The 20522-nt window shown below is 46.2% G+C and overlaps 1 protein-coding gene and 1 pseudogene across 2 annotated transcripts; one reads left to right on the plus strand and one right to left on the minus strand.

Annotated features, from left to right (window-relative positions):
• Positions 1 to 8737: 8737 nt before the first annotated feature.
• LOC123148364 (F-box/kelch-repeat protein SKIP11) lies at positions 8738 to 10702 on the minus strand. Of its 2 annotated transcripts, none has more exons than XM_044567756.1 (2): positions 10239 to 10702; positions 8738 to 9946 (listed from the first exon to the last, which is right to left on the minus strand). In XM_044567756.1, the coding sequence occupies exon 2, from the start codon at positions 9899 to 9901 to the stop codon at positions 8807 to 8809; it is 1095 nt and encodes a 364-aa protein (XP_044423691.1). In that variant the 5' UTR covers positions 9902 to 9946; positions 10239 to 10702; the 3' UTR covers positions 8738 to 8806. The 2 variants fall into 2 exon arrangements, with proteins under 2 accessions (XP_044423691.1, XP_044423690.1); XM_044567755.1 differs by having other exon boundaries at positions 8738 to 9950.
• A 6196-nt stretch (positions 10703 to 16898) lies between these two features.
• On the plus strand, positions 16899 to 19402 carry LOC123150027 (zinc finger MYM-type protein 1-like; annotated as a pseudogene).
• The last annotated feature ends 1120 nt before the right edge of the window (positions 19403 to 20522 follow it).

Here is a 20522-nt window from a genome sequence, read left to right on the forward strand (position 1 = left end):
CGGCGGCCAGGCGGGGACGAGGTCGAGCCGGGGCGGGGGCGTCGGCCGGGGCGGAGACGAGGTCGGGGCGGGGAGGGGCGTCGGCCAGGGCGGAGACGAGGGCGGGGCGGGGCGTCGGCCGGGGCAGAGACGAGGTCGGGGCGGGGCGGGGCGTCGGCCGGGGCGGGGACGAGGTCGGGGCGGGTGGGTGGAGCGGCGGCGCGGCGCGGGTGGGTGGGTGGGTGGGGACGGGGCGGGTAGGGCGGAGCGGCGGCGCAGCGCGGGTGGGTGGAGATGGCGGCGGCCGGTGGCGGGGCGAGCAGCTAGGGGGGCGTCGACGGCGTGGAGAGGGTGGCGGCAGCGGTTGGGTGTCGAGGAGAGGGAGTTGGATCGGGGTGCGAGGAGACAAACGAGTGGAGGAGGAGGGCCGGGGTGACGAGGATAAGGTGGCCCTATGCCGACAGCCAGGCCGTCGGCATAGGAGTGGTCCCACCTGACAGCGAGAGGGCCATCGAGTGGATAAGGGTGGCTCTATGCCGACGGCCTAGGGAGGAGGCCTATGCCGACGGCTAAGCCGTAGGCATAGATGGCAACTACTTTTTTTAAAAAAAAATAGTCCCACCTCGCCGAGGGAAAAGCAATTAGACCTGTTTAAATAGTTCACTAATCCATACGTTATAAGCTCCGGTATTCATTAGACTTATATGAAGAAAGTGGACAGTTGCTGTGAACTTTTCAGTGCTCGGGCACCGGGTGTGCCCGGGCAGCCGGCCCGGTGCCCGAGCACTAAAAGGTTCACAGCAATTTTACATTTTTAGATTCTTAGTTTACCGTCTGTATGGGACCCGATACCCGGCACCTGGAGGGGGGAAACGGATGCGTGGGGTCTACACGGAGGGGATCTTGGTGTGGGTCTGGCACGGATGTTGCTCCAAAGTGTTCCTATGGGCTGACCTAACACAACCGGGTGGGGAGGTCCACTGGTCAAAGCCCGTCCGTGCAAAGTCAAAGGGCTAGATCCCGTGGTCAAACACTACAGGGTTAGGCGGAACAGGGGCACTGGGGGGGGGGGGTTGCAATGCCCCGGAGACGCGTCCCGCCTCTTCGGACATGCCACCACACCACCCCGCATGTATGAGGGCCCGGTTGCTCGCTCCATTGTTCCTGAGAACGGAGTCTTGGTCATTTTACCCATGAGGCATGGTTCGCACGTGTCAAATGATTCGTAATCAAGAGACTCTAAAAGTCCATCTGCATGGAGCTTCTTCATGCGTTTGACACCTATGTGACCAAGGCGGCAGTGCCACAAGTATGTGGGACTATCATTATCAATCTTACATCTTTTGGTATTCACACTATGAATATGTGTAGCATTACGCTCGAGATTCATTAAGAATAAACCATTCACCATCGGAGCATGACCATAAAACATATCTCTCATATAAATAGAACAACCATTATTCTCGGATTTAAATGAGTAGCCATCTCATATTAAACGAGATCCTGATACAATGTTCATGCTCAAACTTGGCACTAAATAACAATTATTGAGGTTCAAAACTAATCCCGTAGGTAAATGTAGAGGTAGCGTGCCAACGGCGATCACATCGACCTTGGAACCATTCCCGACGCGCATCGTCACCTCGTCCTTTGCCAGTCTCCGCTTATTCCGCAACTCCTGCTTTGAGTTACAAATGTGAGCAACTGCACCGGTATCAAATACCCAGGAGCTACTACGAGTACTGGTAAGGTACACATCAATTACATGTATATCACATATACCTTTCGTTTTGCCGGCCTTCTTGTCCGCTAAGTATTTGGGGCAGTTCCGCTTCCAGTGACCACTTTCCTTGCAATAAAAGCACTCAGTCTCGGGCTTGGGTCCATTCTTTGGCTTCTTCCCGGCAGCTTGCTTGCCGGGCGCGGCAACTCCCTTGCCGTCCTTCTTGAAGGTTTTCTTACCCTTGCCTTTCTTAAACTTAGTGGTTTTATTCACCATCAACACTTGATGTTCCTTTTTGACTTCTACCTCTGCTGATTTCAGCATTGCAAATACTTCAGGAATGGTCTTTTCCATCCCCTGCGTATTGAAGTTCATCAAAAAGCTCTTGTACCTCGGTGGAAGCGACCGAAGGATTCTGTCAATGATCGCGTCATCCGGGAGATTAACTCCCAGCTGAGTCAAGCAGTTATGCAACCCAGACATAGTGAGTATGTGCTCACTGACAGAACTGTTTTCCTCCATCTTACAGCTGAAGAACTTGTCGGAGACTTGATATCTCTCGACCCGGGCATGAGCTTGGAAAACCATTTTCAGCTCTTCGAACATCTCATATGCTCCGTGTCTCTCAAAACGCTTTTGGAGCCCCGGCTCTAAGCTGTAAAGCATGCCGCACTGAACGAGGGAGTAGTCATCGGTACGTGCCTGCCAAGCGTTCATAACGTCTTGTTCTGCAGGGAGAACAGGTGCGTCACCCAGCGGTGCTTGTAGGACATAATCTTTCTTGGCAGCTATGAGGATGATCCTCAGGTTCCGGACCCAGTCCGTGTAGTTGCTGCCATCGTCTTTCAGCTTAGTTTTCTCTAGGAACGCGTTAAAGTTGAGGACTACGTTGGCCATTTGATCTACAAGACATATTGTAAAAATTTTAGACTAAGTTCATGATAATTAAGTTCATCTAATCAAATTATTCAATGAACTCCCACTTAGATAGACATCCCTCCAGTAATCTAAGTATAACATGATCCGAGTTAACTAGGCCGTGTTTGATCATCACGTGAGACGGACTAGTCAACATCGGTGAACATCTTCATGTTGATCGTATCTTCTATACGACTCATGCTCGACCTTTCGGTCTTCTGTGTTTCGAGGCCATGTCTGTACATGCTAGGCTCGTCAAGTCAACCTAAGTGTTTGCATGTGTAAATCTGTCTTACACCCGTTGTATGTGAACGTTGGAATCTATCACACCCGATCATCACGTGGTGCTTCGAAACAACAAACTGTCGCAATGGTGCACAGTTAGGGGGAACACTTTCTTGAAATTATTATGAGGGATCATCTTATTTACTACCGTCGTTCTAAGCAAACAAGATGTACAAAACATGATAAACATCACATGCAATCAAATAATAATAGTGACATGATATGGCCAATATCACATAGCTCCTTTGATCTCCATCTTGGGGCTCCATGATCATCTTGTCACCCGCATGACACCATGATCTCCATCATCATGATCTCCATCATCGTGTCTCCATGAAGTTGCTCGCCAATTATTACTTCTACTACTACGGCTAACGCGTTTAGCAATAAAGTAAAGTAATTTATATGGCGTTTCTCAATGACACGCAGGTCATACAAAAAATAAAGACAACTCGTATGGCTCCTGCCGGTTGTCACACTCATCGACATGCAAGTCGTGATTCCTATTACAATAGCATGAACATCTCATACATCACATATATATCATTCATCATTCATCACAACTTTGGCCATACCACATCACAGAACACTCGCTGCAAAAACAAGTTAGACGTCCTCTAATTGTTGTTGCAAGTTTTACGTGGCTGCAATAGGGTTCTAGCAAGAACGTTTTCTTACCTACATGAAAGCCACAACGTGATTTGTCAACTTCTATTTACCCTTCATAAGGACCCTTTTCATTGAATCCGCTCCAACTAAAGTGGGAGAGACAGACACCCGCCAGCTACCTTATGCAACTTGTGCATGTTAGTCGGTGGAACCGGTCTCACGTAAGCATACGTGTAAGGTTGGTCCGGGCCGCTTCATCCCACAATACCGCTGAAGCAAGATAAGACTAGTAGCGGCAAGAAAGTTGACAACATCTACGCCCACAACAAATTGTGTTCTACTCGTGCAAAGAGAACTACGCATAAACCTGGCTCTGATACCACTGTTGGGGAACGTTGCAGAAAACAAAAATTTTCCTACGGTTTCACCAAGATCCATCTAGGAGTTCATCTAGCAACGAGTGATCGGATTGCATCTACATACCTTTGTAGATCGCGCGCGGAAGCGTTCAAGAGACCGGGGTTGATGGAGTCGTACTCGTCGTGATCCAAATCACCAATGGTCCTAGCGCCGAACGGACGACACCTCCGTGTTCAACACACGTACGGAGCAGCAACGTCTCCTCCTTCTTGATCCAGCAAGGGGGAAGGAGAGGTTGATGGAGATCCAGCAGCACGACGGCGTGGTGGTGGAAGTAGCGGGATTTCAACAGGGCTTCGCCAAGCGCTGCGAGAGGGAGGAGGGAGATGTGTCACGGGAGGGAGAGGGAGGTGCCAGGGCTTAGGTGCGGCTGCCCTCCCTTCCCCCCATTATATATAGGGCCAAGGGAGAGGGGGGCGCAGCCTTGGCCCTTCCTCCAAGGAAGGGTGCGGCCAGGGAGGAGTCCATCCTCCCCAAGGCACCTAGGAGGTGCCTTCCCCCTTTAGGACTCTTCCTTTCCCTTATCTCTTGGCACATGGGCCTCTTGGGGCTGGTGCCCTTGGCCCATATAGGCCAAGGCGCACACCCCTACAGCCCATGTGGCCCCCCGGGGCAGGTGGACCCCCTTGGTGGACCCCCGGACCCCTTTCGGCACTCCCGGTACAATACTGATAATGCGCGAAACTTTTCCGGCGACCAAAACAAGACTTCCCATATATAAATCTTTACCTCCGGACCATTCCGGAACTCCTCGTGACGTCCGGGATCTCATCCGGGACTCCGAAAAACTTTTGGGTTACCGCATACTAATATCTCTATAACCCTAGCATCACCGAACCTTAAGTGTGTAGACCCTACGGGTTCGGGAGACACGTAGACATGACCGAGACGACTCTCCGGCCAATAACCAACAGCGGGATCTGGATACCCATGTTGGCTCCCACATGCTCCTCGATGATCTCATCGGATGAACCACAATGTCGAGGATTCAATCAATCCCGCATACAATTCCCTTCGTCAATCGGTATGTTACTTGCCCGAGATTCGATCGTCAGTATCCCAATACCTCGTTCAATCTCGTTACCGGCAAGTCACTTTACTTGTACCGTAATGCATGATCCCGTGACCAGACACTTGGTCACTTTGAGCTCATTATGATGATGCATTACCGAGTGGGCCCAGTGATACCTCTCCGTCATACGGAGTGACAAATCCCAGTCTTGATCCATGTCAACCCAACAGACACTTTCGGAGGTACCCGTAGTATACCTTTATGCTCACCCAGTTACGTTGTGACGTTTGGCACACCTAAAGCACTCCTACGGTATCCGGGAGTTACATGATCTCATGGTCTAAGGAAAAGATACTTGACATTGGAAAACTCTAGCAAACGAACTATACGATCTTGTGCTATGTTTAGGATTGGGTCTTGTCCATCACATCATTCTCCTAATGATGTGATCTCGTTATCAATGACATCCAATGTCCATAGTCAGGAAACCATGACTATCTGTTGATCAACGAGCTAGTCAACTAGAGGCTTACTAGGGACATGTTGGTGTCTAAGTATTCACACATGTATTACGATTTCCGGATAACACAATTATAGCATGAATAAAAGACAATTATCATGAACAAGGAAATATAATAATAATCCTTTTATTATTGCCTCTAGGGCATATTTCCAACAGACATGCGTGCCGGGCGTTTGCAACCGCCACAACACTTCCAGACTTGTGAGAGGCCGCCTACGCAAGATTTGGCGGCATGCTAGCCCCCGGAGGCCGCCGGCCACAGCCGTAGACGCGTGAAGGGCAATCCGCGTAGAGGGAATTTTTTGGATACTTCTCCATCACCAAAAATTATGAAAAAATACCATCTTTCCTATAGCACATGTGCCCGCTCGTGCAAAAAAACTCATGATTTTATCGCGCTCCGAGTATTTAGTAATATTGACGCCGCATCATTACCGCAGAACGTCTACTACCGTGTCATCGCCGTCCGTGAGGGGGGGGGGGGCACGCCCCGGAGACGCGTCCCGCCTCTTCGGACATGCCACCACACCACCCCGCATGTATGAGGGCCCGGTGCGATGCTCCGGTGGCATTGCTACCCCCCAGTGCCCCCGTCCCGCCTAACCCTGTAGCGTTTGACCACGGGATCTAGCCCTTTGACTTTGCACGGACGGGCTTTGACCAGTGGACCTCCCCACCCGGTTGTGTTAGGTCAGCCCATAGGAACACTTTGGAGCAACATCCGGGCCAGATCCACAGCAAGATCCCCTCCGTGTAGACCCCACGCGTCCGTTTCCCCCCTCCAGGTGTCGGCGGCGGCACCGTCCGTGAGGGGGGCACACCCCGGACACGCGTGGCGGGCGTTTGCAACCGCCACAACACTTCCAGACTTGTGATAGGCCGCCTACGCAAGATTTGGCGGCATGCTAGCCCCCGGAGGCCGCCGGCCACAGCCGTAGACGCGCGAAGGGCAATCCGCGTAGAGGGAATTTTTCGGATACTTCTCCATCACCAAAAATTATGAAAAAATACCATCGTTCCTATAGCACATGTGCCCGCGTCGTGCAAAAAAACTCATGATTTTATCGCGCTCCGAGTATTTAGTAATATTGACGCCGCATCGTTACCGCAGAACGTCTACTACCGTGTCATCGCCGTCCGTGAGGGGGGGGGGGCACGCCCCGGAGACACGTCCCGCCTCTTCAGACATGCCACCACATCACCCCGCATGTATGAGGGCCCGGTGCGACGCTCCGGTGGCATTGCTACCCCCAGTGCCCCCGTCCCGCCTAACCCTGTAGCGTTTGACCAGGGGATCTAGCCCTTTGACTTTGCACGGACGGGCTTTGACCAGTGGACCTCCCCACCCGGTTGTGTTAGGTCAGCCCATAGGAACACTTTGGAGCAACATCCGGGCCAGATCCACAGCAAAATCCCCTCCGTGTAGACCCCACGCGTCCGTTTCCCCCCTGCAGGTGTCGGCGGCGGCGCCGTCCGTGAGGGGGGGCACACCCCGGAGCCCCAGGACGGGCGTCTACGCATGCATGAACACTTTCACATATGCAACGGGACCCGTGCGATGTTTTGGTGACATAGCTACACCCCGAACCCCCCCCCCCCAACCAGAATTCCTTCCGTGTCGACCGTTTCCCCCCTCCGTGACACGGCGATAGCGACGTTCGTAACGGGGGGCAATCGATATACCATCGGGTTTGTTTTTTTAGATAAGGCATAATTATCTTATGTAAAAGCAAAAACTAAAATAAAGTAAAAATAACAAAACAAAGTAAAAATAAAAAATAAAGTAATGCCCACGTATGCTTGTGCACACACGGAGGTTGTCCCATGGATCGGTGACGTGGCGTGGCACAACGATCAATGACGTGGCGAAGGGGCCTATGCCGACGGCTGTGCCGTAGGCATACCTCTGCCATAGATAAATTTAAAAATTAAGTAAAGTAAACATATGCCGACGGCAAGGCCGTCGGCATACCTGCGCACACACGGATCGATGACGTGGCGTGGCACACGGATCGTTGACGTGGCAGAGGGGCCTATGCCGACGGCTATGCCGTAGGCATACCTCTGCCACAGATATGCCGACGGCCGCCGTTACCACCCGTCGGCGTAGGTTCAACGCCGTCAAATGGTCAGCGCTGACCGGGCAGGTGGGCCCGTGCTATGCCAACGGCCTGACCTATGCCGACGGGCCCTGTAGGCGTATCTCGGGCGGTCCCGACAGCCTCTTCTATGCCGACGGCCCCGTCGGCATAGATGGATGTATGCCGACGGCTTTTCTACGCCTACGGCCTATCCTTGGCCGTCGGCATATGTCCGGCGATGCCGACGGGGGCCGTCGGCATAGATTTGGCCGTCGGCAACCCCAGTTTTTCTGGTAGTGCACGTACAGTCTCTGACCTCGCATACTTGCTCTTGCTTGTACAGGTGATACAACTTGATAAATGTGATGCGACACTAGATGCTGTATCTTTTTTAGCATACTTGTTGTCGTCTAGTGGGAAAATATACTGGTGATTACTTCTTGAGCGTGGCAAAAAAGGAATAAGTGGTCCATAAGTTTGTTTCTTTAACAGTACAATTATTCAGATTTAAGGCATAAATATCCTGATGCAGTCGAAGCTGAACATTCTTGCTACCAGAGAAGGACGCCATAGCCCTGCAGTACCTGATCAAGCGGGGAGCCTCCAAACTGACTGTACTGGCCTGATCAAGGCACCGGAGGGCACTAGGTATGATCGGTCTCATCTCGGACACGTTGTGAAGTATTTCGCCTTGGCAATGTTTATCTATACTGTTGAAATGCACCCGTCAGTGTCGGTGGACCATTTGATCTCTTCAGAATTTGAACAGCCTTGGGGAAGGGCCGGCAAAGACTGAACCTCTTCTTCGTTCTCTTGACGATAGTCTGAAACTGTCAATTCGGAAGGAAACTTAAAGTTGCAGGTCACAATGCACATCATCATCACAACAATGCTAATGAACTGAGATTATTCATGCCAGGCGGAGAGCAGTGGCTTGTCCTTCAACCGGAGAATTTAGAATTTTATTAATTCAGGATTCGAACAGTCTTCAACAGGAAGAGGGCAAAGCTAGACACTGAACTTGATGTTCAGAAATACTAGTAGGGTATTGAAGATGAAAGATCAAGAGGACCATCGACTTAAAACTGAAACAATAACAAGCAAGATAAAGAGGACCATCTTGAATCACATTACACATAAGCAGTAAAAAAAAGCAACTCGGCCAGAATTAAAGCTAATAACACAAATATTCAAGAAGGACAGAGGATAATCTTTATTCATAAATATCCACCACATTCGCTCTTTATTCAGCGGACTCAGCAACCCATCACGGCCATGTTATAAACGAAGCTCTTGGATGACCGTTTAGCAACCAAATTCCACACAGGCGGTTGCTGATCCGGGATCCATGAATGTAGCTCAATCGTGCCACCAGTATAAGTCCTAGGACCTCCAATGACAACCAGCCGATCACCACAGGCTCTGAAAGCAATGCCGCAAGAATCGTTTGACACGCATTGTTCAGGCAATTTTCCAAGAGTGATCCACCTATTATTCAGCTTGTCATATCTCTTCACATCCTTGTCACTGTAATCAGCTACATAAAGCTGATTGTTGACAGCGGCAATAAGTGGAGGAGCACCTGCCACTCCATAGAGGCCCTCGGACATGTTGTTGATGACCCTCCAAGACCGCCACTCCAAGTCATATTCCTCACCACATGCCAACACCTTGTTGTTGTTGGTAACACCACCAATCACAAAGAACTTTCCATCCATGAATGTGCCAGAACACAACTTCCTAGCCTTATTCATGCAAGGAAGGGGTGTCCAAGTATGTGTCTCCGAGTCATACATCTCCGCGGAGCTCAGTATTCTTCCAGAAGAATCGCTGCCCCCCGCAACATATGCCTTTTCACCGACACTTGTCGATCCGAACAGGCACCGCGGCGAGTTCATCGGATCAGCCCTTGTCCATGAATTGGTTAGGATGCTATATCTGTACACAATGTGTGCCATCCCAAACACCAACAGCTCGGTTCCGACAGCAAGGGACTCCTTGTCAGAGCACATGAAGCATTTGTCTGGTGGTATCTTGGGCACTTGGATCCAGCGCCCACGGTGCGGGTCGTAAGCATCCCACTGCAGAGGGTTGCAGGAGAAGTAGAGCCAATACTCCGCTACGCCGTTGTTGCGACGCAAGCAGTAGATCTCCCCACTGCGGACCAGCAAATTGAAGTCGCGGTTCAAGCATGCCACGGAACCATAGTCTGACCTGGACAGCCGTAGGAGGCATTTGATGAAAAGGCTACGGCCTATCCCACTAATGATATCGCTCCAGGAGACGACGTGCTGCTGCCCTCCATGAACCCAGTCGCTGAGACGATGACCAGAAGGCTCATGCGTTTCCATGGGTGCCCGCGGCTTCAACGCGTGCCTCCTCCTGCTCTGCCCTCACTATCTGACAAGAGTCAAGAGTTAAAAGTTTTGCAAATCGGTAAAATTTCTCCTTTTTAAAGAGTATTTCATATGTTTTCCCCAAAATTCATAGAATTTTGGCATGCGACACAATTCAACCTCTTTGGCATATTTTGACATGACAACCGTTTAGCTCCATTAGAGCATGAATGAAGAGTTGAAAATCAGGTTAAACTGAAGAATCCAAGTCCAATTAAATTAAAGGTGGGCATATAGATTTCCTACTAGCTTGGTTTAACAGCGAACATGGTAGTAGTAGTGTAGTACTAACCGGATTGGCTGGGACGCTGGGTCTGAATTCGCTCAGAAGATGGCGAGTTGAGTTCCGTCCGTCTGTGGAATCCGCCTGGTCCAGCCGCCTGCTAATCACACACAATTTCTCTCTAACCTAGAAGGAGACGCAAGACATGGCTGCTGCTAAGCAGTGGAGCAGTCGCAGAACCTGTGCTGGAGATGAAGAGCGTGGAGAGAGTGTGGAATGCATTCTGAACCCAATCACATTAACGCTACTGAACTTTCAACTCCTTCCTCCCCTGTTTAATTGCGCTACCGCCAAATAATCGGTGAATCAGATTGTTCAAAGGTTATTGAACCGTGTGCAGGTATGACTACATGGTGAAAGAGGAGCTGGTGCACCTTGCTCAATGAAGAGAACAACCTTGGCCATGGAAGTCGGCAGAACCTGCCATGCTTGAGGCCTTGTTCGGTTGAGGTGGTTTTCGAAGGGGAATGGCAGGGTTTGAGGGGGATTAGATCCCCTACAAGCCAAAATCCTCTCCAATCCCTTTGGGAGGAGGATTAAACGAACAACGCCTGATGGAGAGTTACCGTCAGCTCCAGCTAAGGGTCAAGTCATTCGCGTCAGAGGCATGTGCATACTGATTTGCGGATGGCTGCGTTGCATGTCTCACACGGCACGACAATGTTGTATTAGCTTCCAAACATTCGATGGATACGTAGACCAAACCAGTCAGCAGAATGAGTGATGTCGCTCTTGTTGCTTAACCCAGAGGACAGAAATTAAAATTGTACCGTGGACTTTGAAGCATCCAAGACTAAAATAGTATTCCCTCTGCTCATAATACAAGTCGTTTTACTAGTTTGTAAAAGCCGACCCTCGGTCAAGTGTATGATGCGGTTGAGCAAGACTATGAATCATTCAACATTAAATTAATGTATGTAAAAGATTTGCAGTCAGTCAGTATGTATCATGCGGACATGCAAGCCTTCCCGATTTTCTGCTTCCGGAGAAGCACACCCTGTGCTAGCTGTGCGCCTGTGCGGTGGAGAAGTAACCCAATTTTTCTCATTTCTTCACCGTACCAATACTAATGCATATAGACAGGAAGCAATAATGTGCTAAAATCGCCTCACGGTATATATGTTGCTCATAGTTTATTGATATCATAGACATGCTTACCAGTTGTTAATTTTACTTTTAGGCAAAAATATAATGGAGTGTCTAAAACTACGTAGGTGTGTTCATGAAGTGAATAATACAGTGATGATGTTTTTGCACGCACAACGACACACAACCACGCCATCAACAATTTCACTGAATAGTCGAACACACCTTTGTCCATGCCCACCTAGAGTCTAGACCGTATGCAGACCGTATGAGAGTCTGCAGAACCTTCCACGCGTGCCTGACGGACGGAGAGTAGGCATGAGAGTTACGGCCAGCTCAAGCTAGCGGTCAAGTCATGCTGTTGGGGGCATGTGCATACCGATCTGCGGTTGGCAGTGTTGCATCTCTAACACGGAAATGCTGTACCCTGTATGTAGATTATTCCAACACTTTGATTTGCTGGCGTAACCAAAATACCTGACAGAAACTAAAAGCTAGATTAATTTGCTTCAGGTGTACACAATAACACACTTACAGCTACACAGGCTGCTGCAAATTAAAGTGCTTAGCATTACGGAGACAGTTCAACGGAATAAGGTCAAAACTGAGTGTACACAAATTAGGGGTACAATAGAAGGGCATAAATGTAAAAGATCCTAAAAACAAAATCATCGCTGCAATGCCAAATTACCCAACAAGAAGTGTACACCTCCACCCAGATTTGTTTTTGGGTTACCGATCCAGTAGAGGCAATCACTTCATATGGGTCATAGTGGACCGGCTAACTACCGTTCTCACCAACTAGCCTAACTATCAATTTCAATGATTGTCGGTTCACACGGTATCCGAAAGAGCATCGTGTCAAACCAAGACACACAATTTACCTCAAACTTCTAGAAAAATTGAATGGCCTGAGATGCTAAATGCGACACAATTTTATTTGACATATTTTACCTGCAAATAATAAAAATGAAATAAAACTGAAAATCGAACTCCCTAGCATGTGGGGCCCCAATAGGCTAACTGAGATTCTTAATAATACAAAATGTTTGAATTTTCATGAAATCGTACGATGACGAACTATCATGGAATAGGGTTTTCATAACATATTACAGCAATTAGATTACACATGTACAAAATGCCTAAGATTTGAAATTAAGGCACTCCTCTACGCTTGGCCCCGGGCTAAGGAGTATCTTGAGCATAACTTGAAAGAATGTGATCAAATGTAGTATAAGGTGGAATTCTTGATTCAAATCTCACTACTGTGGCCTGCATCTTTGGCCTAAGATCAACTAATAGCTCTGTAAAGGTCACCTGTGGTAATTCCTTTGCTGGAACATTGTTTGAGATATTCCAAATGAACTGAAGTGGAGAAGCAGGACGCAGAACCATGTCCGTCACGTCTATTGGAAGACCTTTTTCAAGACGCAATTTTGGATGCTCACCAAAAATGGTGAGGTTTCTATCAACTAGTCTCCTGCACCTGCTCAATATACTAAGCCAGGAATGAACATTCAGGTTCGTTCTCATTACATCTGCAAACAAATTTGCTGCGAGAATTGACCACCCCGATTGTAACTCTCTGGCAAACCTGTCTGCTATTTGTACTAACTGCGGGTGTTCCCCCGGGTTTGCACTTCCGAATGCGAGTGCCTTGAAGAGGTAGCTGAACTCCTCATATGTCAGGACATTGAGAAAAATTGGATTCACAGTTCCAAATTTCTCCGTCCTTTTAAGCCTACTTAAGATGATCACTTTGCTTCCTCCATCCATGCTTGCCACATATGAATAAAATGTGGCCCAATCCTTTTCATCCACATCTGAATCAATCTCAACGACTATCAATATCCTCCCTGTCCCTAACATGACACTTCCTCTATCCGCTATTGTATAAAAATCGGTTTCATTCAAGCGCATAATTGAAGAGAAGTGCGAGCAGACCCTCTCATCCTTGCATACATGCGCAACCAAAGTTTTCTTCCCCACCGCAAGACCGCCAATGATTGGAAGAACAGTTGGCACGGCAGCAGCAGGGTTGTCTTGCAAGAGGAAGCTCAAGATCATTTGCTTTTCAGAATGGCGGCCAAACACAAAGTTGTCAATGTAAAGATATGTATCATATTGTCTGCGCACCATACGGTCATATCCACTCAAAATCACAACAAACTCTGTGATGTTGGCAACCGCAATTTCTAGGCTTTCCAGTGCACCATGAAACTCCATGAGGTGTCTTGCCTTGTGTTTTCTAGCACTCCCGTGAATTATACGAGAACGTTTGAGACGAGATGATGAGCTGCTAACCTCCTCCTTCTCCTCATCCGCCATGAGAGTCTCCTTGAGGGATCTGTACTTGAACGCGTCCATCGCCCAGTATCCTCGGTACATGGCGTCCGCGAGCATCTTGAGCTGGGACAGCATCCCATAGTTGGTGATGTAGCACCCATCCGCCTCCTCAACGACGGTGCGAACTCTCAGGAGTAGTTGCTGCAGCCTCTCCAGACGCTTCTCGTCAGAGCATGCATGGCATGAATACCTGTTGGTGAGCAAGTTCCATCTCAGGAATCCTTCAATTAAACTGTATATGTGGGAATTCTTGATTTGGAGAGAGGGGACGGGAGGAAGCTGGTCGCGGATGCAGCTATGTGTAGCTCTTCACATCGTGGGCTGTCAATTATTGGTTGCACTACAAAACAAACGTCCCTTTCACCTACCTAACATCTTATGTGTTATGTACTGAACTTTTATATTAGCCTACCAAAACGTCTTATATCTTGGAATGAAGGAAGTACGTTGTGTTTCTTCCTCTGGCTCGTAAATTCTGTTCTGTACACAATATGCATTTGTCCGTGCGGTTGATACACACGCGTGCGCGCGCTGAGGTGGTGTGGTGTTGACTATGATTTGAGTGTGTCCTCTCAAAAAAAAAGTAATAGCAGCTTCTTGATGTTGGTGGTGGAGTAAAGAAAGACGTTTTCGATTCTGCAAAACTTGATGCTACTACACGATTACCTATAATATAGTCGTTAATTAGTGTGTGGCGCTCCCCTTACGTACGTCGTTCAGTATGCTATCCCAACAACGGCCCCTCCCGCTAACTAAGGGCATGTACAATGGTTGATAAGATAGTCTTGCATGTAGTTTAGAGATGATAAAAAAAACATGTTTACAATGGGTCATCTTAGCCTTATTTTCAATAATTGATATTCCTAAAAACGTGGTAAGAAAATTGTGCTAAGAGATCATCTACTGTCTTCTCTTAAATAAGAGAAGACAAGCCTTTTCTTATGATTTCTTTCTCCTTCATCTCATCATTTATCCTACGTGGCAGTCCTAAGATAGAACTGTTGTACATGCTCTAAGGGCAGCAGTGCACCAAATCGCCTCCAAACGTTTAAACCAGACAGTCTGAACACTACTAATCAGCTAAAGCAATGCAGCCTTTGCTGACTAATATAAGGTTGAACAATTGGACTATTATAAGACCAACCTTTTTGAAATGATGGTGACAGCCATTGCTGACCAAGATGTGGTCGACATTCTCCCTTGAACACTCTGCATGACTTTGGTGGTCATTGGTCATTTGCCATGTTGATGCTGATTGACATTGTCCTATTCACCAGCCACTGCTAGCGAATGGTGACGATAGTCTGCAGCTAGGTGTCCAGGCTTAGTTATTTGAACGAATGGTAATTGCCTTGTTGGAATATTCTACCAGAATTTCTGGTATATATGAAAGTTAAGGGACACAAATAACATCTTCTTTTAGTTGGACCAAATAGCAATTGTTGGAATATCAGACCAGCATTTGAACCATGCACACGGCACGCAAACATACACGACCATGCAAGGGATCTTCAATGCGGACCCTATTGACACCACTTTTGGCTTGTAGATAACATCCTCAAAACTATCTCAAATGAAAAAGTGTTTAACAAGAAAATTCTGTAAAATTTACTGCCAAAACAGTCCGACCTGACCATGTCCAGAATATGGCGCCCGACCTCAGACATTTCTTGATTTCTACCTCCGCCAATTTCAGCATCGCGAAGAGCTCGGGAATTGTCTTATCCATCCCTTGCATATTATAGTTCATCACGAAGCCTTTGTAGCTTGGTGTCAGTGATTGAAGAACTCTGTCAATAACACTTTTAACTGGAAAATCAATTCCCAGCTGAGTCAAGTGGTTATGATACCCAGACATTTTGAGTATGTGTTCACTGACAGAATTATTCTCCTCCATCTTGCAGCTATAGAACTTGTTGGAGACTTCATATCTCTCAATCCGGGCATTAGCTTGAAATATCAATTTCAGCTCCTGAAACATCTCATATGCTCCATGACGTTTAAAACGTTTTTGAAGTCCCGGTTCTAAGCCGTAAAACATGTCACACTGAACTATAGAGTAATCATCAGATCGAGCTTGCCAGACATTCCCAACATCTGCATCAGCTCCTGCAGCAGGTGCGTCACCTAGCGGTGCATTAAGAACATAATTTTTCTGTCCAGCAATGAGGATAATCCTCAAGTTACGGACGCAGTCCGTGTAGTTGGTACCATCATCTTTCAACATAGCTTTCTCTAGAAACGCATTAAAATTCAGGGGAACGCTAGCACGGGCCATTGATCTACAACATAGACATGCACATACTATCAGGACTAAGTTCATGATAAATTAAGTTCAATTAATCAAATTACTAATGAACTCTCACTTAAATTAACATCCCTCAAATTATCTAAGTGATACTTGATCCAAATCAACTAACCCATGTCCGATCATCGCGTGAGATGGGATAGTCATCAATAGTGAACATCTCTATGTTGATCATATCTACTATATGACTCATGTTCGACCTTTCCTCCTCCAGTGTTCCGAGACCATGTCTGTACATGCTAGCAGTGGCGGAGCGAGTGCCCAGCGATCCTGGGCAGTTGCCCGGGCTCGCTGGCACTCGGACGGCAACAATGGTCGTACCATCGATCGTTCGAGAGTCCAGACAGTTCTCGCCTCCTCGGCTTCTCGCGTACTCGCGTCTCTTTGGTTTCTCCCAAGTGCGGCAGGGACTTGAAGGCGAGGCGGCGATCTGGGGCTGGGCGAGCGGCAGGCCGACGGCGAACCGGTAGTGGCCAGGGTCGTCCCCTCCTTTGGCCGTTCCTCTCCTGAAGGCTAAGGCAGTTCCTTTCCTTCGACTTCCGGTAAGATCGCGTACTTAATAACTGATTTGGGTTGAGATAATGAGATTGATGTACTTCGGGCTTATTAGGAACTTTTGATTGGGGATGATTATGACCAAAGTCCAAAGAGAAAATCTATTTGTTAGCTGTTGGAAACTACAGAAACTATAAGTTAATTAGACTGAAAAACTAGTATGCAGGTTGCACACTCTTTCCTCTAGTAACTTTAAGAAATATTTCACCGATTTCACTTTAGTTTGGCAACATCAAGAAATACTTGATAATCTGATACATGTAGTTGATGCAAGTAGCTTTTTTTATTGTACTGTACTATGAACTTGTGATTAATCCATATTCTTATTTGCGTAAAAACTAACTTCAGATTTTTTTACTCACTAAATTTCAGAGATGAGGAGGTTTTTGGTTAAGAGAGCAAGGGCTGGAAATATTAAAGATGTGCAACCTGAAGTAGAAGTAGAGCCAAGGACTGAAAATGTGAATGATGCGCAGCCTGAAATAGAAGTAGAGCCACCAGCGCCAAACGTTGCCAATGAATTTAATCCAAATGCGATTGAGCACGATCCAGGAAAGAGGAAACAAATTTGTGAGTACCCTCCTGATATTCAAGACCAAGTGAGGAGAGCATATATATTGAAGGGTCCAATACAACCAGATTTGAATAAATACCATCGTACTGAATTTGGAAGTTCGCGTTCCTCAAGAGCATTTTCCAAATCTTGGTATAAAAGGTACGACTGGATAGAATACAGTGAGTGGAAGAAAGCAGCTTATTGTTTTTTTATTGTTTTCTCTTTAAGCAACCCGGAAGGGCTGAGCACTTTGGTTATGAAGTCTTCACCAAAGAAGGATTTACAGATTGGAAGCATGCATCTAAAGGCTTCAAAGATCATTTTGGTGGTCATGGTAGTAAGCACAACTCTTGCGTCAAGCATTATGATGATTATAATAATCAAAGACAAAGTGTGGCAAGTAACTTTGCTATATCAAGCAAGGAATCAGAAGAAATGTATAAGATTCGTGTTATGTAAGTTGTTCAAGATATCTCATTGCACAAGGCTTGGCATTTCGCGGAGATGATGAATCAGCTACTTCTCTAAACAAGGGAAACTTTAGAGAGATGATAGATTTGGAAAAAACTAAGAATGAACAAGTTAGAGATGCTTTTAACCATGGTGGCAGAAATTGCACAATGACATCTGGTGACATTCAAAAGGAGCTTGCAATGTGTTGTGCACATGAAGTTAGAAAGAAGATCATGGCAGAGTTTGGTGACAAACAATTCTGGGTGCTTATTGATGAATCACGTGATATATCTGTGAAAGAGCAAATGGCTGGGATGTTGAGGTTAGTAGTTTCACTTTTATTTTTTTGTTTGTTTGTCATTTATTCTCTATGCAACCAACTAACATTATTGTGTTTTTCTATAGGTTTTTGAATGACAAAGGGAGGGTTGTGGAAAGATTCCTTGCTTTGCATCATGTCAAAGATACGACGTCCGAGTCACTAAAGGATGCTCTTTATGTCATTCTTGATCATTATAAGTTATCAATTTCAAGGATACGGGGTCAAGGATATGATGGGGCTTCAAATATGAGAGGTGAATTTAATGGTTTGCAGAAAAAGATCATAGATGAAAACCCCTATGCTTTCTATGTTCATTGCTATGCTCACCGTCTGCAATTGGTGGTTGTGTCTGTTGCTAGTAGTTGCTCATCTATTCATGATTTCTTTGAGTACATCTCTTTGATTGTGACTACAACAACAACATCTTGCAAGAGAAGGGATGCATTGACCGAGGCACAACACCAAGATATTCTGGATAGACTTGAGAGTGGTGAGATATCTACTGGAAGGGGATTGCACCAATCATCTACTCTTGCTAGACCGGGGGATACTAGATGGGGTTCACATCATACTACCTTACTTCGTTTGGATCAAATGTGGTCCTCCGTGTTAAAGGTGCTTAGTACAGTTGATGAATATGGACGAGGACCATCTCAAGCAGCAGGTTTGATAGAAAAAATGGAGAGCTTTAAATTTGTTTTCATTCTGAAGCTTATGTTGAAGTTATTTGGCATCACAAATGAGCTTTCAAAAGTCTTGCAAAGAAAAGATCTCAATATTGTTCTTGCCATGGAATTAGTTAATGATGTCAAGGATCGGTTGGCAACGTTCAGAGAGAGTGGTTGGGATAATTTATTTGGTGATGTCCAAGAATTTTGTGGTGCTAATAGTATTCTAGTACCAAATATGGATGAAGTAATACCAGTTCGTGATCGTTCAAGGAGAGAAGGGAGAACTACTACTAATCTTCACCATTACCATGCAGAGATTTTTTATGTTGCTATTGACAAAATTTGTGTGGAGATGGATCACCGCTTTAGTGAAGGAGAAAATTGTGTGCTTGATTGCTTCTCATGTCTTGACCCCAAGGACTCTTTCTCCAAGTTCAATGTTGATAAACTTGCTCGTCTTGCTGAAATTCATCATGAAGACTTCTCTAATGAGGATCGTGGAACAATAAGAGAGCAGCTCCTCACTTATTAAGTCAAGTGAAAATGCATGCTTCTTTTTCTACTTGTGATGATGTTCAATGTTTGGCCGTGAAGATGGTTGAAACTAAGAAAAATCTGGTATTTCCATAGGTATACAAACTTATTGAGTTGGCTTTGATATTGCCGGTGTCAACTGCATCTGTTGAGAGAGCATTTTCAGCAATGAAGATTATCAAGAATAAATTGCGTAGCAAGATCAACAACGAATGGTTCAATGACTTGATGATATGTTACACTGAGCGCGAGTTATTCAAGTCAGTTGATGATAAGGATATTATTCGAACATTTACAACAATGAAGTCTCGGAAAGGACATTTGCATCATGATTTTCTTTAGCACACTATTGGTATAGTCCATTTTACCTTTTCTATTGTTACAAGCTCTCTATTTTGAATAAATAAACAAATCACAACATTGAATTTTTATGAATAACAAATCCATTTTCTTATCCTGTAGTGTCTTCTAGGATATATTGATGGTGTCATGGTGATTTAGACGGCTACACTTGTGTTGGGAAGATGGCTAGTTTGGCTGATTGGCTCTATGCTTCGGTTTCATTTCGTGTCTTTTGTTGTCAAGTCACAACTTCATTTGCTCTCTGAAATGGAATATTGATATATTAGTTCGCTTAAATATTACATTCGTATGACTGTTATGTCCGTATTTTCACTTCAATATTAATGTGGATTTGTGCTTTACAAGTTTGATGCATAGTATATATTGTCTACCCGGTACGGAATTTTTTATTTGCATCTTAGACATTCAGCTTAAGTTTGCCCGGGCTACGCAAAAGTTCTGGCTCCGCCCCTGCATGCTAGGCTCGTAAAGTTTAACCGAAGTATTCTGCATGTGCAAAACTGTCTTACACTCGTTGTATGTGAGCGTAGAGTCTATCACACCCGATCATCAAGAGGTGCTTCGAAACGATGCACTTTAGCAACGGTGCATACTGGGGGCGTACACTATTATCTTGAAATTTAGTGAAGGGATCATCTTATAATGCTACCGCCGTTCTAAGCAAAATAAGATGCATAAAGGACAAACATCACATGCAATCAAAATATGTGACATGATATGGCCATCATCATCTTGTGCTTTTGATCTCCATCTCCAAAGCATCGTCATGATCTCCATCGTCACCGGCTCGACACCTTGATCTCCATCGTTGCGTCGTGGTCGTCTCGCCAACTATTGCCTCTACAACTATTGCTAACTCGTAACGATAAATTAAAGAAATTACATGGCGCTTGAATTTCATACAATAATTAAGAGACAACCATAAGGCTCCTGCCGGTTGTCGATACTACAAAACATGATCATCTCATACAATAACGTACTCCCTCCGTTCCATAATATAGTGCCTATAGATTTTTACAAAAGTCAAACATTACAAACTTTGACCATGTTTATAGAGAAAAGTAGGTACATCTAGAATACCAAATGCACATCATTGGAT

This window comes from Triticum aestivum, chromosome 7A (genome assembly GCF_018294505.1).
Source record: "Triticum aestivum cultivar Chinese Spring chromosome 7A, IWGSC CS RefSeq v2.1, whole genome shotgun sequence".
NCBI lineage: Eukaryota > Viridiplantae > Streptophyta > Magnoliopsida > Poales > Poaceae > Triticum > Triticum aestivum.

Excerpts from the sequence above, each read along its gene's own strand:
- LOC123148364 (XM_044567756.1), bottom strand. The coding sequence starts at position 9,901 with ATGGAAACGCATGAGCCTTCTGGTCATCGTCTCAGCGACTGGGTTCAT.